General features: G+C 47.2%; 1 protein-coding gene across 1 annotated transcript in view; it reads left to right on the top strand.

Moving 5' to 3' along the window:
• Positions 1-16,948, top strand: part of PLXNC1 (plexin C1) — a 141,975-nt gene that overhangs the window by 102,426 nt on the left and 22,601 nt on the right. Inside the window, exons 21-22 of the mRNA XM_060165098.1 lie at positions 3,027-3,173; positions 16,018-16,195. Coding sequence (XP_060021081.1) covers positions 3,027-3,173; positions 16,018-16,195 — 325 coding nt within the window. The remainder of the gene's footprint in view (positions 1-3,026; positions 3,174-16,017; positions 16,196-16,948) is intronic.

The raw sequence follows: 16,948 nt of genomic DNA, 5'->3' as shown, positions 1-16,948 counted from the left end.
GAGGAGCGCTGGCCTAGGAGTCTTGGTTAGAAGCAGCAGGTTCGGGCTGTAAGTTCATCTCGGCCCCAGCTTGCTGCGTGGCTCCAGGTACGGCCCTTTCCATCTGGGCATCCGTTTTCTACCCACCAAATGAGGCGCGTGGCCATTGGTTTTAACTCCCTTTCCAGTTCTTTCTCTGGGACCTTGTGATTCTTTTTCTGAGCCCTCGAAGCCTAGTCAGAGCCTTGCCCTTGCTGCTCTTGGGCGTTAAAAAGGCGAGGCGTCCCCAGAATCTGCGCTCTGAGTCCAAATGGCCCCCTTGAGCAGAGGATTCCTCGTCAAGGTTTTGCAGTGCTGACTCAGGAGTGTCTTGGGCACTTGGGGTGGTGAGGGGCCAGCGTGCTCCCTGGGAGGAAGTGGCATCCGGCCCGTCGGCGATACTTTCGTTTTCAGTGGAATAATTCCCTCTGGCGTGCAGGGCCGGACCTCCCCAACCAGGTGCCCAAGGGGTGTGGGACTCTGACGGCCTGGCCCTCCTGCTCTACCCATCCTCCCAAACATCGGCCTGGGTGCCACGAGCGCTGTGACCTCCAGGTAACTTCCTCCTCTGTGCCTCCAAGGCCCTGTGGGTCAAGTAATAATAATACCTACCATTTATTGAATGTGCCACCATGCTAAGAGCTTGGCTTCCTTTTTCTCACTGAATCCCGTGAGGTGAGAACCTTTAGGACCGTTTTGCGTACTGGGGAATTGGGGCACACAGGATAGACAAGACTTCCTTCCATAGAGGAAGATCCCATAGCTCGTGTGACAGCACCGGGGAGCTCTTAGCCACCCGGCTTAATGCCTCCCCGGGAAGGCAGCTAACTTCTTCCAGGCTTAGGGAGGGATTTGGGGCTGGAATGAGGTCACAGGTGCGGAAGCCTACAGCTCAGCCGTGGTCAGAGAGTCTGGTCTCACGAAGGAAAGGATGGTGAAGGGGCCAAGCTTAATTCCCATCACAGGATGGGAAGGGCAGGGTTAGTTCCATGCACGGGGCTCTGCCCCAGGCCGGCTCCCTGGGAAGCTGTGTGCACCCTGGTCTGATGAGACGCCCAAGCCGCCAGCAGGTATGACTAACTTAGAACTTGTGTTCAGCGGTGACAAAGAAACGTCGTGGCTCCGTCGTTTCCTAAGCTGGCCACGCATCCGGATCCCCCGGCAGGTGTTAAAACTACAGATGCCCAGGCCTCATCTCCAGAGATTCCGTGTCTAGAGTAGGGCCCAGACATCTGAATTCTTCATAAGAGTCCCAAGGGATTCTGGTGACGATTATCCAGGTTTAGAACCACGGGTGTGGGTAACGGTGCCGGATGAGATGTTACTAATCTGAGTCTAGCTGCTGGTGGAGAGCTCTTACCACAGAGACATCGAGTCTGGAGCTGTCACTCCACACAGCCCAGAAGAGCCCACCGGCCCCCTAACGCCGACCTCTGCAGGTGCCTCCAGCCCCCTCCCAAGGGCACTTACCCCCATCTCTTATGTGGGCTGGAAGCAAAGAGAGAAGTGAGGTTCTAGGTTTACGGTCGGGATATTACCTAAGGGGGGTGGAGGGAGAGAGACGAGAGCAGTGTGGCTGTGAACCTCTAAATAAAGGAAGTTTCTCATAAGAATTGAAATGTCATGTTCTAGTCCCAGCGCTCTCCCCACCTGGGAAATTTTTGAACATTCCAACCCTGTCCTACAGTAAGGAAGCGACTCCAGGATATGTCAGGAGGGGAGAGGAAAGTGATACAGGGCCCCAGCGACAGGGAGGGCAGCAGAGGAGTGACAGGAAGCCCGGGACCAGGGAGGGCTGTGCTTTTGCAGTCAGTATAGAGGATGGTACGGGGCGGGTAGGGGTGGGATCCAAGAGACCTCAAAGACGTCTTAGCTTACCTCTTCAAGGGAAAACAGGTGAGAGAGCCAGTGGAACCCTCCTTTCCAAGCCAGATGCATTGGCTGTGAAGCTGGACTTTGTAAACTGGTGCTTCAAGCCCTAGTCACGTGGCTGGCTTCTCGTCATCACTGAGGCAGTTGGACTTCCTGGTTCTGGGCCTGGCTCTTCTTCCCCCTTAAATTCAGTTTAATGTCCTTTTGATTACAGAGGGTTTATTTACTTAGCAAATACGACACGATGGATCGTCAAGCCAGGGCGACATGCTTTGAGAGGCTGCATGAAAGCAGGAACACACAAGCCTCCCCCTTGGGCTCCTCAGGGTCCATTCAAGCGCGAAGTGACTACAGAGTTCAGGCGTTTCAATAACAGCAGGGGTGGCCACCCCTGGTCCAGAAGAAGGTGCAGAAGGAAGTCATCAGGATGGGCCAGGTGCTTGGGAAGATCCTTAGAGTAAGGATCTGGAATCGGCTCTGGCCCAGGGGAAGGAGGTGGGGTACACTGTGGCCTGTACCAGCCAAGGTGCCCGGGTGGGACTGTGCAGGCTGGGTCCGGGAAGGAGCCGGGGCTGGCCGCCTCACGGTCAGGAGGGGAGGCTGCAGACTGCAACTGAAGGCCGCCTCCTTCGTGAGAAGCTGTTGACACCCAAAAGCTTCCTCCTAGGTAAATGTATAAAATGTTTTTATGTTCATTCTGGTTACCAAGGCTAATCGTTCTGCATTTTTTTACATGCCATTTATTTTCAGCGCGCTGAAAAAAAAAAAAAGGGGCAGTTAAATAGGAACGTAAAGAAAGGTTAAATCTCTACCAACTGTCCTTAGGCCAACTGATGAGCACTGGGCTGCCATAGAGAAGCTTAAGCGTAAAAGAATGATCACCTCTGTAAATGCCATGAGAGTGTGCATGTGCGTGTGCGAACACGCGTGTGTGTTGGGGGAGAAGAGGCAGTTTCCTGAGTTTTGCTCCTAGTCCTAAGTGGAGCAAAGTGTATTTTCTTGGGAGGTGCATGTTGACTGTTAGAAAACACTGCCGCCTGTCTCCTGTCGTAGGGCCATAAACTGAAACTTTGATTCTCTGGAAAGTACAGTGGATTCTGCCGAAAGCTAACTGTCACTTTTGCGTCTTTTCCAAGGAGACTGTTGGAGAACCGTTCTATTCGCTGGTGACGACTCTGAACCAGAAGATAAACAAGGGCCCCGTCGATGTAATCACTTGCAAAGCCCTGTACACGCTTAATGAGGACTGGCTGCTGTGGCAGGTTCCGGAATTCAGCACTGTGGTGAGTTTACGATGAAGCTGGTGGGGTAGAGAGTGAGTTGGGAAGCGTCGCTTGAAATGATCATTCCTACCACAGGAGGCCTCATACGTTCAGTTTATTAAAACCGTAGTTGATAAAATATTAACACGTGTTCACATAATAGATTTTAATTACTCGGATTGGGGGAGAAAGTATTGTCATGATGCCTGGGGTACTCCTCCATTTCCAAAGATTTTAATATCAGGATGGCTTATAGCTTTCAGTATCGGCAAAGGAACTGCAAAGCACTCCCTACTCAGCGCTTATAATTGCAATCAGAATTTCTCAAACGGCTCTGCTCTGGAAGACAATGCGTGAAGATATATTTCAACCAAATTGAGGCCGTCTTATTTTAGAACGATAACACAAGACAAATTCCACTGTGTTCCCCCTGCAACATGACGCCCTTACTTTATTTTCATGGATTAGTTACAAATGTTTGGTGTCATGCACTTATCGTTCTGTGATCTCACAGATATTTTTAGAGGAATGCTGTAAATCACGACAGGAAGATGATTGCTTGGCTGCTGGAGGGTTTCACCCATTTAAGATCTTCCTTTTCACCCGTCCCCACTCCACCCGCCCACTCTCTTCCTTTCCTAAAGGAAAAGAGACCAATTTTTTGCACATTCAGGAATTTGAGAGAGAGAGAGCCAAGCATGGCAAGTATCTCCAAAATTACTTAGGATTTTTTTGTGCTTTTCTGTTAACAGAGACTTGGAAAAGGGATTGCTGTATTTTGGTTTGATCTTTAGCTTTTGCAGAGATTCCGGGCTGCTTCACAATCTCATTAGTGGGGAAGGAGGAAAAAATTACAGTGGGGTTTTTGTGTTGCTCAGTAAAGGGGCCGAGGCTCCTGCGGCTTTGCCCTGGATGGCAAGCACTGCGGTGTCATCCTGGAAGAATCCATCCCCTAATTGGAGAAGGCACTATGGTGCTGTAGGCTATGTTATGGTTGTGTCCTCTGGTGGGAGAAGAGTCCCTACATCAGCTCTTTCGAGTCCTCGGTCACCGCTGGATGGAGCTGACCCTCCACTGAACATGGCACATGCTTGGCCGCCATCCACAAGGTGGGAGGCGGAGCAGAAGGTCACCAGGTCTGACTCCTGTCTCTTACTCCCATCTGTGTCTGAGCGGGAGTGGAGTGCGGTGGTTCTCCGATGTTAGCATGCATCAGAGTCCCCGAGAGAGCTTATTAAATGCCAGTTGTGAGGCAGCACCCCAGGGTTTCTAATTGCGTGGGTCTGGGGTGTGGCCCAAGAACTTGCATTTCTGAAGAGCTTTCTGCAGCTGCCGCTGGTCCAGGGCCACACAGGGAGAACTACTGATATAGTTGTTAGTGAGTGTGGGCTCTGGAGCCAGGCGGGTTTGAATCAAGCCTCTGCCACTGGCTAGCTGTGTGACTTTGGGCAAGTTTGGAAACCTCTCTGTGCTTCCGTCTCTTCACTTGTAAAATGGGGATGATGATCATGGTACCTGCCTGTCTCATGGATGTTGTGAGAATTAAGAGTTGATATTCTGTAAAGTGCTTAGACCATTGCCGGGCACATGAGTGTAAAGAGTTATTAGATTTAATTCAAATCTCCTCGGGCGCTTGTTAGAAATGCAGATCCAGATAGACCCACGCCTGGGCCTTCCGTCTGACTACATCAGAATCTCTGGGGGTGGAGCCCAGGCACGGATAGACGTTTTAAATGCTCCAGGTAATTCTAATGTGCATCCTGCAGGAGGAACCCCACTGGTACCCTGGAGGACAAGTGATGAACTTGCATCAGGGCCTATTGACTCTCCTTTTACTGATTCAGGGTCTTGTCTTCAAACCCAGGGCCTTGGTCCTAATGCAGGTGTTCATGCTTTTACTTTGAGACATTTTAGGAGCCCCACAGGTTCCCAAAGAGAAATATTTGCAAGTGAATATAGGTCAGGGGAATCCAGCAGTGTTTCACTTTCATGAAAACACGAACCCGCACAGGAAGGAGAGGAGAGCAGAAGACGGAACTGGGAGTGGGGAGGACTCAAATGCCTGGAGCAACTTTTGAGGTTTGAGTCCTTTCTAATGCTTTACGTCCGAACACTTTTCCCCCTTTCATTTTGAAACGTTATTTATTTCACAGTCAATTAAGACCACGTGTTTCTGATGTGTTAACACTCAACTCATCATCAAAATGTTTCTTGATGCTGAGACATTCGTGTCGACTTGGATCCTTTTTTTCCTTTGTAGCCCCTGGGGAAAAGGTTGACGGAAAATTATGTTTTAAGAAATCCACATAAATCTTCCTTTCCGAACACGGATTTGCCGGTAGATAGCGTTGAGACTGGGAGGGGGGTGGGCCACTTGTTTCTAGGGCCCTTGACTTTGAAATTGAGTTTTAATGCCTTTCCTTGGACCCGCCCCAAACCTCTTTCATGGTGGATGGTTATACTGGAAGCTCCAGAGAAGCTTGATCCGGTCTGTGCTTGTGTGACAAAATGTTAGCAGAAGGTCGATATAAAAAATTTAAGGTTTTTCATTTCCTTTCAGGCAAGTCCCCTCAGCCTTAACCATCATCTTTTAAATTTTCTTCCTTCCTCTCTTTCCCACCTCCCCCTGCCCTTTCTCACTTTACCCGCCTTCCCCACGCATGTACACCCAGTGATCTGAAGTCTTGACTTTCTAAATTTGCTGAGATGGTTTATGTATTTGAAAACCAAGGTGTGGTGAACAAATTCGATTGTGTGTGTGTGTGTGTGTGTGTGTGTGTGTGTGTGTAAATATTTTCAAGGAAAAAAAAGGCAGGGAAAAAAAATCAAGAGCAGCCACCCAAACAACTTGAAATGACAGAGCCTGGTACCGTGGCTGGGACACATTTAAAAAGAGGCCCCCAAACTCCTGTTTGGCCAAATGGTGAAAACCACAGCGCCTCATCTAACAGCCTCAAAGTCAGGTTTCACTCCTCTAAAATTAGGATGTGTTCTCCCTGAGGTGTAGGGTGTTTTCTAGAACATAAAAGGCAACATGCCAGTTGCTTATACATGAAATCATTATACTAACACATGGGCTCCAAGAAGTAATTCTTTGTTTGCTGCGCCCTGGGAGGAAAATTCCTCTGCCATTTCTTAAATGTAAGCAAAGCCCCATAAAGTCACTTCCTCTAGGGCCAGAAGAAACCATCCTCCGCCAGCAAGGCACTGCAGGCTGGTGTTCAGTGAGGCAAACTGCCATTACATTCTCCTGCTCCGGGCTAGGAGCATCAGGGGAGGGTTTGTACACACACGCACGCACGCACGCACGCACGCGCGCACACACACGACTCCTCTAACATCCAGGGATTCCGAGTTGACAGCTAGAAGAGAGATAAGCCCTATTGCTCTAAGGTTTTTCCTCCTTTGCAAACTTTCAGGCACGTTCGATTTTGTGGCTGAAGGATCTCGGGCTCTCGCTTAGGGTGGGCTGTGTCTAGAGAGTCGTTCTGGAGCGGATCGCCTGAAACTTCGGAGAATCGAGTGAAGGTTGAGGATTTCAGTTCCGGGAAAGTGTACCACATGGGAGAAAGGACATTTGCTTCACTTTCAGGAGGCGACGAGAAAACCCAATAACTCATGGCAAGTGTGCTGAATTAGCAAGAGAAGGTTGACTTATAATCAAAGTTAAGCGAGAAATGGTTTTTTGAACTCTTAAACCCAGGAAATGAGCCTGCCAATCGGCTGTATCAGAGATAGCATCTTGGCGCCCTGGGAAACAGTGTTCTGACAAACATAATATTGCCCTCGTTCTCATATCTATGAGAAAGTCTTTAAGATTATTAGAAAGTCTTGGAAAAGCACAGATACTCGCTTACAGAAATCTTGATGCCTCAGCTATGATTTATTGAACGTTTCCACCAGCCCACACTAGGCTTTTCCCCCAATAGTTACCACGTTGCGGACAATCCTGGTTTGTAAAATATTTCACCTCTGACACAGCCCTAGCTATGCCTAGCAAGAGTTCCTCATCTGCAAGCTTCCTTCAACGCGGCCGCTGGGCCCTCCACTCCCCAGCTCCTTCTGTTCCATTTAGTTGGTCCTTTCAGAAGATCCATTATCCCCATAATTAAACAACCCACTGTCCCGATTAAGTCATTCTCTGTTACTTCAATTACATCCCATTGTTCATTAAACCCTGATGTTTGCACTTCAGCAATCTTGTTTTTAATACTCCTAGCATTTGTGGAGAAACAGTAAAGTTAATTAACAATTCTTGAGCTTTGTTTTTCTTTTTCTCTCTACCATAGTGCAGATCATTTCCATTATGACTTGCAATAATACTGAAACCATTACTAACTCCATAGTTACTGTTCTGAGCTTCTGATCAGAGAAGCGAAACCATTTTTTATAATCATTTGAGGTAAGTCATCCTACTTGACGGCAGGCAGTGGAAAATGAAAAATTAACCTTAAATGAGTGCTTTAAATGATTCTCCTCTTCATATTCTTTCTTCTCACACCCATAGTCTTGGGATTAGAAAATAATTTCATTACCTAAATACACACGTACTTAATTTTCCTCTTTATGGCTCAAATATGACTCTGTTACTTCATCGTTAAGGATTCTTATTTATACTTGTTCCCCTCAGAGAATGGTAACTTTTATAGCAAACCATGGTGGAGATAAAGGCATTTTTAATTTATTTATTTGTTATAAAATTTGTTTTATTCATTTATTTTTGGCTGCACTGGGTCTTCGTTGCTGTGCATGGGCTTTTTTCTAGTTGCAGCGAGCAGGGGCTGCTCTTTGTTGTGGTGCGCGGGCTTCTCATTGCGGTGGCTTCTCTTGTTGCACAGCACAGTCTCTATCTAGGCACGCAGGCTCAGTAGTTGTGGCTTGCAGCCTTTTAGAGTGCAGGCTCAGTGGTTGTGGCTCGCGGGCTCTAGAGCACAGGCTCAGTAGTTGTGGCGCACGGGCTTAGTTGCTCCGTGGCATGTGGTATCTTCCCAGACCAGGGCTTGAACCCATGTCCCCTGCATTGGCAGGCGGATTCTTAACCACTGCACCACGAGGGAAGCCCAAGGCATTGTTTTAGATTTGTCTTTTATGGCATTGTCAAAGTCAGCATTCCATTTGAAGTTACTGTTATCTAGAGCAGGAATCAGCAAACAACAACCTGTGGGTCAAATGTGGCCCTGCTGCCTATTGTTATAAATAAAGTTTTATTGGCACACAGCCATACCCATTCATTGACTATTGTCTATGGCTGTTTTCCTGCTGCAGTGGCAGAGTTGAGTAGTTGCAATAGAGATGATAACAGACCTCAAAGTCCTAAATGTTTAGTATCTGGCCTTTTACAGAAATTTTGCTATCCCTTAATCTAGAGCTTGACATAATAGAGAAAAAAACCCCTAGAATCCACTCTTCTGCTCACCCCCCAAAATCTTGGCCTGTTTCCTCTCCTTCCAGGGACACAGCAGTGGAAATGCCTCACCACTATCCACAAAGCTGAAATTTATGGGCACTCTGCCAAAAAACCCCAGAAAACTGTGAAATACATTAAACCTAAAATACTGGAATCAATCATTTTGGGCTAAATTGGACAGATTCTCACTTGATTTTTGCATGAATAAGTGTTAGTAAATGCTAGCAAGTGTATAAGACTGGTGAGAGAAACTTAAATTTGAGGAAATTCTCTCCATTAACTTAATTTTTTTCTTCAAAATGGAAAAGGCCTTTCTCCCTCAGTATTCTGTCAGAGGGTTAAATACCCTGACCCAGGAAGCGTGGGGCTCTCAGTCTTTGGTGGGGAAAGGAAAAGGCGGGTGGGGGAGGGGAGGTCGGGCCGGCAAGAGCAGCGTTAGAGGGGCGGCTGGTAGAATGTCCCAGGGCTGACTCAGCGTGAGAAAAACCTCAGGTCAGAAGCTTTTCTGAGACTTGGACTTCTAACTCTGGGCTCTTGCTGCTTCTACTGAACTTCAGGAAGTGGTTTTCTTCTCTCTAATTCAGTTTAGTATAAGAACCAGACTTTTCTCTTGACCTTCATTTGGCTCTGCAGTGAAATTCGAAATGTATTTTATAGGTTTTATTTAACGAAAGCAATTATTGGCCTAAGACCGTCTATGATAAAGTCGCTGGCTTGTAATAAATTCTTTTGAAATTGGTTTGTAGGTTTTAGAAGGTACTACAGAAAGGAGGCAGCAACATCCCTGCCCTTATTAGCCGAGAATGTGGCTGATGAGTTGGTGAGGTAGCTGCATCAGCCTTTCCCCACCGAACGGGGGAAAATGGGGGCCATGCTCTTCCCCCGCTTTCGATGTGTCCTCTTAGCCCTCTGCAGCTTGTTTTATCTACCTCCCCAATGCCTGAAACTGCCAAGTTGTGTGAAGGGCCCATGGGTAAAGCTGCTAGTAAAGCAGGAATGTGGTTGTATGTCGGGCTGCTGTGTTGTTCAGCTCAGAAGAGGTGGGGTTTGGAGTCTGACCGTCTTGGGTGTGAATCCAGGCTCAGCCGCGTTACAACCTGGCTGTGTGACCTTGGGCAAGTCACTCAACCTCTCTAAACCTGTTTCCTCATCTTTAAACAGGTGGATTATTTTAATTAAACCCTAACCTTGTACACTTTTTATGAGGTCAGGAAATAATATCTGTAAGATGTCTAGCCATCATGCCACGGAGTAGGTACTCATTATTTATTTATAACAGCTTTTCTCGTCTGAGCTGTTTTTCTTATCAACAGTATGGTTGAAGCAGAAACGGTCCCCTCAGCATTGGTTGGTTATTTGGTTGGTTGGTTATTGATGATGGGTGATGCAGGGCAGTTGATTAGCTGCATCCGTTGTCATTAAAAGCTTATGTCACTATTGAAAATGTTACTCATAACCCCTACGTGTGGGCTTTTACAACCTATAGCAGACAGTATCCCCCTGGACAGATGTGAACAGGAGACCACAATGACACACCTGCCCAGCTAACTTGGACTGCAATCCTGCACATCTAAAAGGGCTGGACTGTGACCTGCTGCAAAGGACCGGGTCCTTCCAGTCTGGTCCTTTCTCTGGCTTTGGTCCCTGTGCCTTCAAGATAGCCTTGCCCTTCTAAGAACCCTTCTTGATAATAGAGAAGGCATCGTTCCTGACTCCATTGTTCCTTGAGACCCAAGATACCTGTGGCTGAAGCAACAGCGGAGTTTCTCTCTCTCCCACATGAAGTTCTGAGGTGGGCAGCCCAGCACTGGTGGGCGCCTCTGCTGGGATGTCCTCGCAGACCCCAGCTCCTCTCTTGCTGTCCTGAGGTCACCTCATGATCTAAGGTGTTTGCTCCCTGCCAGCCTCCTTCCACGTTCCAGCCAGCAGGACATATGCTGAGCTATAGAAAAGTTGACCGACGGTCACCAGCTGTCTTTTAAGGAAGTTTCCCAGGGGCTGCCACATAACACATCTGCTTAATTTCATTGACCTAAACTTAATCACATGGCCATACCGAGCTGCAGCAGAGGCTGGGAAAGGTCGTCTTTATTCTAGGTGAACGTGAGCCCCATAAAAATTCCTGTCAGTGGGGCCCAAACCACAGGGTGCTCCAGATTGAGTGGGTTCCATGGGGTCCCATGCCAGCCAAGGTAAGGAGGTGGAGCCTCCTCTGCTGTGCCCAACCTGTCTGCTTGGATAGCGTTTATTGAGAACCTCAGGCAGATTGGGACTGCCCTTCGGAAGTTGATCACCTCGACTGGCCTTTGGCTTTGCAGTTAAGAGTATGGACGTATCCTAGTTATGACCCTCAGCAGCTCTGCCATCTTGGACACGTTTCTGAACCTCTGTGTCTCAGCTTCTTCATCTGTTAAATGACACTAATAATAGCGCCCTCTTCAGACAGCAGTCATGAGGATTAAATGAATTAGCAAAGCACACCCAGCACATGGTGAGTGTTCAGTAAGTGTTGGCTATTATTATTAGAAACCTCAAATTGTATTACCTTCCTCAGCTTTTGTTTCTGTAAATAGTACAGGGCTTCTCCCTGACATGGAAGGTGGTGGTTTTGGAAAGGCAAGCATGGTTCTTCAAGTCCTCTACCCTCTATTCTCCCCAAAGGAAATGGGATTCTTTATCTAGACTTCCTAACCTCATAGCCTGAGTAAGAGATTGAAGCTTGCCGCACATCAGTCTAATAAGAGTTGAAGCCAAGTATCTCCATGGTCCAGAGGCCTCCTCCTGTACTGTTGTACATGTTGCTCCTTTCCAGACCCAGTTCAAGTGGCCCTTCCTCCATGCAGCCTTCCTTGATTTCTCTCCCTTTGAAAACCCTCCTCCAAGCTAGAGGTAATATCTCTCTGAACCTCTAAAGCACTCCATCTATACCTACTGTTTTCTTCCTGGTATTAGAATTTGTCGTGTATATCCCACAGTTGTTGTATCAGTCTTCAAATACTTCCCAGGCAGGATCAGTGCCAGCTTCTATTGTATATCACCTGCAATGCTCTGCACACAGTACGTGCCAAGTAGGTGGGTATCAATGAAAGTAGGTGGGTATCAATGAATGACTTTGTCTACCTCAGCGTCAACAAAATGAGCTCTGTCAGATTGGGTGCAGGCAGATGTAAGTAAGAGAAAATATGACTATTGGTGTGTGAAATCCTAAGAGCATGGAATTGCACTTAGAGCGGGAAGTCTGGAGGTAAGCAGTCCGAAGGTAGGTCCATGTACTCAGCAGTGTCAGGGCTCTCTGGGTCACCATCTCCTTGCTCCTCTTGGCCCTTCCTCTTAGTCACAAAATAGCCGCCACAGCTCTAAGCACTGCTCTCCCCTTTTGTAGAAATGCTTTCCCTTTATGTTTCATTGGGTTTCATGACCAGTCCCTGGTGAATGAGGAGAAGGGAGCTGCCGCCAGAAGAAGGAAGAGAGAAGGCTGCTGATTGTACAGTCAGCCATATCTGTCGCCCCAGCTTTGCTGACACTTTCGTAGCCAGAGCAGTTCCTCTTAACAGAGGGGCAGAACTGGGGGGAAGAGACCAGGGTGCCTTTTAGGATGCTTTAGCCTTTTGTGGGTCTTGACAATTAATCACCGTTCCATAGGTTTGAACCGTGCTTAGTTTACAAAACATTTTCAGGCTTTGAAAGGCAGGCTCAGCAAATATTTAAAAACATGGAGCTTGAGTTCCTGCTTCTACCTTTTTCTTGCTGGGTGATCTTGTACAATGTACTTAATCTCTCTGTACCTCAGTTTCTCATCTGTAAAATGGGAATAATAATAGGATCTGTTCTATGTCATAGGGTTGTTCCTGAGATGAATTTATGTATATTAATACACATCATTTGTCCTGGTGCTTGGCACACAGGAAGCACTCCTTAATTTTCTGTTATTACATGTCATGATTTAGTGATCCTGTCACTCCTTCGAGATAAGAACAATGAGAATTTTGAGGCTCAGAAGAGCTAGAGGACTTGCCCACGCTCCCACAGCTAGCTAGCAGGAGAAGGGGATGATCCAGGTGGCCTGGTGCCAGTGCTGAGGACCCTCAACCCTCCTGTCCTCTCTGCTCAAATTCTCTGGACACTTACTGAGAGTGAAAGAGTTGCGTCTGGTGGCTGAATATTGCTTCAGAGGCGGTGCTTTGGTTCCCAAGTGTATTGTGAATCATCTGAGAACGAGGACCGTGTCTCATGGTCTCTCCTAACCCCGGCCCCTAACACTGAGTAGCGCACAGGAAGGACTCTGGTTAAGTGGGTTTTGAAGGGGAGGTAGCACTTCTGGGGGGATCTTCCTTGATGGGGAACAGAGGCCCAGCGTGAGCTTTTCAAGCCTGGGGGTCGGGTTAAGAGGCAGGGCCTGCTCTGAGATCCCCCCGCTACTCTTACACATTCAGAAATTGCTGTTGGGGCGCTAAGCGTTAGCGGCATAAAAAATGAACACAAATCAATTTGTGTCTGAATTTACTCTCAGAATTCCCTGTGGACGCTATAAAAGGCCATTTTACCTTTTTCCCACCCAGCTAGCTGTGAAGGCAGTGGCAGATTTACATTACTTTACATCCAGTTAAGGGTTTTTTCCCCTTTTGGTTATGTTTTAAAGGAGAACATTTATTGCCTGTAAAGAGGTGTTTTTGTTGAAGACAATCGTGCCCTTTAGGTAGTCACAGACTGTTATTTCGCAAATACCTATAAAACTATTAAACAGGCTGGGGTCGCTGTAGCCCCGATTAAAAGGGCCTTTTCATTTGTCTTTATCTTTGGAAGCCCTGTGAAATAGTTTAACCGCCACGACTGCTACTGGCGAGACCAACTCATAGAGAAATACAGGGAGACACGGGCAAGTATGCTCAGACCGTACAGGGCAGGACTGACGTTTGCCCCTCCAGGAATCCCGTTTGTGCTGGGAATGCAGCTTAGGACTTTGGTTATAGTCTGATCTAAGGTTCCTGGCGGTCCAGAGGGTTCCTGGGCTGTAGGTGGGACAGAGAGGAGGAGGGAGGGCCCAGGGGGTGAGAGGGACCGAAGCTGAGTGGTTCAGGTTGCCACCCCTGGCTCTCCATTTACAAGCCGGGTCCCTAGAGGCACAGGCCTCTGTTTCCTCACTCAAAAAGTGGGTATCAATAATAATACACCCTCCTGCCCCAGGATATTGGGAAGATTAAAAGAATCGTGTCTTGAAATGTGTTTGGCAGGGTGCCAATAAATGTCACTAAAAAAGGAGGTGAGGAGAGGGCTCTGGCCTGAGGCTTCTCTGCCGTGGTTCTCAACCTCCACCCTGCTTCTCGCCCACCCAGTATGTCAGTGTTTGCTAAGCCGTCAGGAGTCCCGCATCCCTGCCCAGTGAGCCACTGGCCCAGAACACCAATGTGCTCTGAGAACAGGCAAGGGAGCCACTCTCTGTCCCAGAAAAAAGAAACTCTCGCAGGCCAGACCGAGACCACCACTTAACCTCAGACTCCAGCCTCCACTGATTCGGAGTTTCATCTGAAACTCGGTGAGGACCGCACCAAGGTTTACGCTCGCATAATTATAAACTGGATTGGAGGGGCAAGATGTAAAGGCAGTAAAAAGAAGTCGTGCCTCTGAGCACCTCCCCAGAGCTTCAGAAGCCCCTTCTCTGTGTCTGGGGTCCTTAGGTCCTATCTCCTGAGTCAGACACTGTTCTAGGCGCGACGTGATTAATTCAGTTCATCATCACGGGAACCCCGGGAGGCAGTTACGGTTGTTGTTCTGACTTTACAGGTGAGAAATCTGAGATACAGAGAGATTACCCAGCTAGTTAGCGGTGGGCTGGGCTTGAACCCAGGAGTCTGACCCTGGAGCAGGTGCTCTGCCCCGTTCTCCTTCGGGCAGCTTGCTCTTTACTCTGATAGACATACTGACCATGGAGTCAGGGTCCCAGCTGCTCAAGGCCGCCTGAGTCTGTTTCCACATGAAGGCATACTAATACTAACAATAATCATAGTGATAAGTTATGTGAAATAATAACATCCCTTTTATTATTACTGTTATCATTATCATCACCATCGAGCCTTTCCCAGCAGCCTGCCCCGTGCCAAGCCTTTGGCGTGCGTGATCTTATTTAATCTCGATAGAAACACTAGAGGCCAGGTACTGTTCTTTTTTTTTGTTTGTTTTTGCGGTACGTGGGCCTCTCACTGTTGTGGCCTCTCCCGTTGCGGAGCACAGGCTCCGGATGCGCAGGCTCAGCGGCCATGGCTCACGGGCCCAGCCGCTCCACGGCCTGTGGGATCTTCCTGGACCGGGGCATGAACCCGTGTCCCCTGCATCGGCAGGCGGACTCCCAACCACCGCACCACCAGGGAAGCCCCAGGTACTATTCTTATACCCATTTTAAAGTTGAGTTAACCCTAAGGGTCCCCATTTTCCACATTATTTGTGTTTTCATTTTTTTAACATTTCCATTAGTTAATCATTTTACATTCCCTCACTGCAGCCAGGCTCAAACACATGAAATAATCGTGCATTTCACACCACACCCAGGTCCCTCTGGCTCCATGATTACCAGGGTGGCTTAGAATCTAAACTGTATGTTGTGCTAATTACAAAATACTCTCAGCACTTCCCTGAATCAGTTCCCCCAAGGATCCTGAGTATGTAACTTTGTTGTTTTAGATCTCTTTATTCTTAGGCAAAGTAAACCTGAAATTGCTCTTAAATTCCTTTTGAAATATTCCCTAGTTCTGTGTTTTCACACATTCACCAAGGCCTTACTTCTCCCATTAGACTGATTCTGAGGTTTTGCTGCACTGGGAGAATGTTAACTGACAAAACCATAAGTAATGGCACTGAAATGTAATTAATACAAGAATTATAGTACAGGGTGGGGATCTCAGTGTTTTAATGAGAGCTCAAGAAACTGCCTGTCTGAAGCAGTTGAAAGTGGAGGGGGAGAGGCACGTTACTGTAGTTAATGCTGCATATTATGAAGTGACCTCTTTGGCATGATCAATACGGAGACCTCATAACCTACTAGGACTCTGTGGTCCTGTAATTTAAAAGATAGTCACCAGTCTGCCCTCATCTACTGTGGAAGCTTTCCAATTTTTTTCTTTTTTTGAGGATGAAATTAGAAATCACCATTTTTAGAGTATTTATATGTGTGTGTGTGTGTGTGTGTGTGTGTGTGTATATATATATATATATATATATTTTACTCTCAGATATATTTATTCAATGCTTGCTCTGTAATGAGAGTTTTACCTTTCTGTTTTCCTTTCCATTATCCCTGAAAAGAATGGATTATGGAAAAAAGATTAAAGTGGTATAATGCGATATGGTGTTTGCTAATGTGCTGTCAGAGGTATTAGTAGGACTCGCCAAGGTTTGTGTCTTTTATGAATGCCTTTCAGATTGCAATTATCTAATAGACTTGGAAACCTGTTTGTGTTCTTGCAGGCATTAACCGTCACCTTTGAAAAAATCCCAGAAAATGAGAGTGCAGATGTCTGTCGGAATATTTCAGTCAATGTTCTCGATTGTGATACCATAGGTCAAGCCAAGGAGAAGATTTTCCAAGCATTCCTAAGCAAAAACGGCTCTCCTTACGGACTTCAGCTGAATGAAATTGGTCTTGGTAAGGTGATACGGGAGCTATTTTGTCCCAATCCCCTGATGAGCATCCTTTCCACCTTCCCTCCTTCCTGGCCCCCCCGCATGTAAGCTCTGTTTGGTGAAGCTTACTAGCCTGGGTTGTTCCCAAAGGGCATGTCTAGAGGCCAGGAGACTGCATGGTTCTCCCACAGGTATCATGACTCCTTTTCCTAGGAAGCAGGATCCTTCAAAGATGCTGTTTTGTTTTTTGTTTTTTCTTCAATATTATGTTTGTAAATCAGATTCATGAGATTGCTAACCCTGAGACCAAATGAATTCACCTTGCACCATGAAGTACAGAAAGGTGTCAACCTCAGGCCCTCTGTACGTGTTGTATTTCACATTGGCATTTGATTTGTTTGTTGTGACACTGAGTGTGTCATTAGCGGGTGGCTCAGACTCTGGGTGTGAAGGCTAGAAAGGTCATCTTCCTCTCTGCTAATCACATCCTGCATTAAGTATAGTCTCCATCCTCCCCCAACATGAAACAGCATCTGCTCTGAATTCATTTTCGGGCTCTACTGGTATACTGCAAAGGCGAGCATATGCGTGAGCGAGCTAACAGGGCTCCACTTCACTCAAATGTTCATCAACATTTTAGAGTTGAGCTCCACGCAGCCCTCCCAGGAGACTGTCGTGGGATTTTATAGCCGATAATGGGACAGGAAAAAAGAGTAAAATCGCCAACAGTGACAGACAGCATAACAAGGTTCATCTCTCTTCCACGTACAGTTGT

The sequence above is a fragment of the Lagenorhynchus albirostris genome, chromosome 11 (assembly GCF_949774975.1).
Source record: "Lagenorhynchus albirostris chromosome 11, mLagAlb1.1, whole genome shotgun sequence".
Lineage (NCBI taxonomy): Eukaryota > Metazoa > Chordata > Mammalia > Artiodactyla > Delphinidae > Lagenorhynchus > Lagenorhynchus albirostris.
The sequence above is the reverse complement of the archived record's forward strand: the minus strand, read 5'-3'. Positions and strand labels throughout refer to the sequence as shown.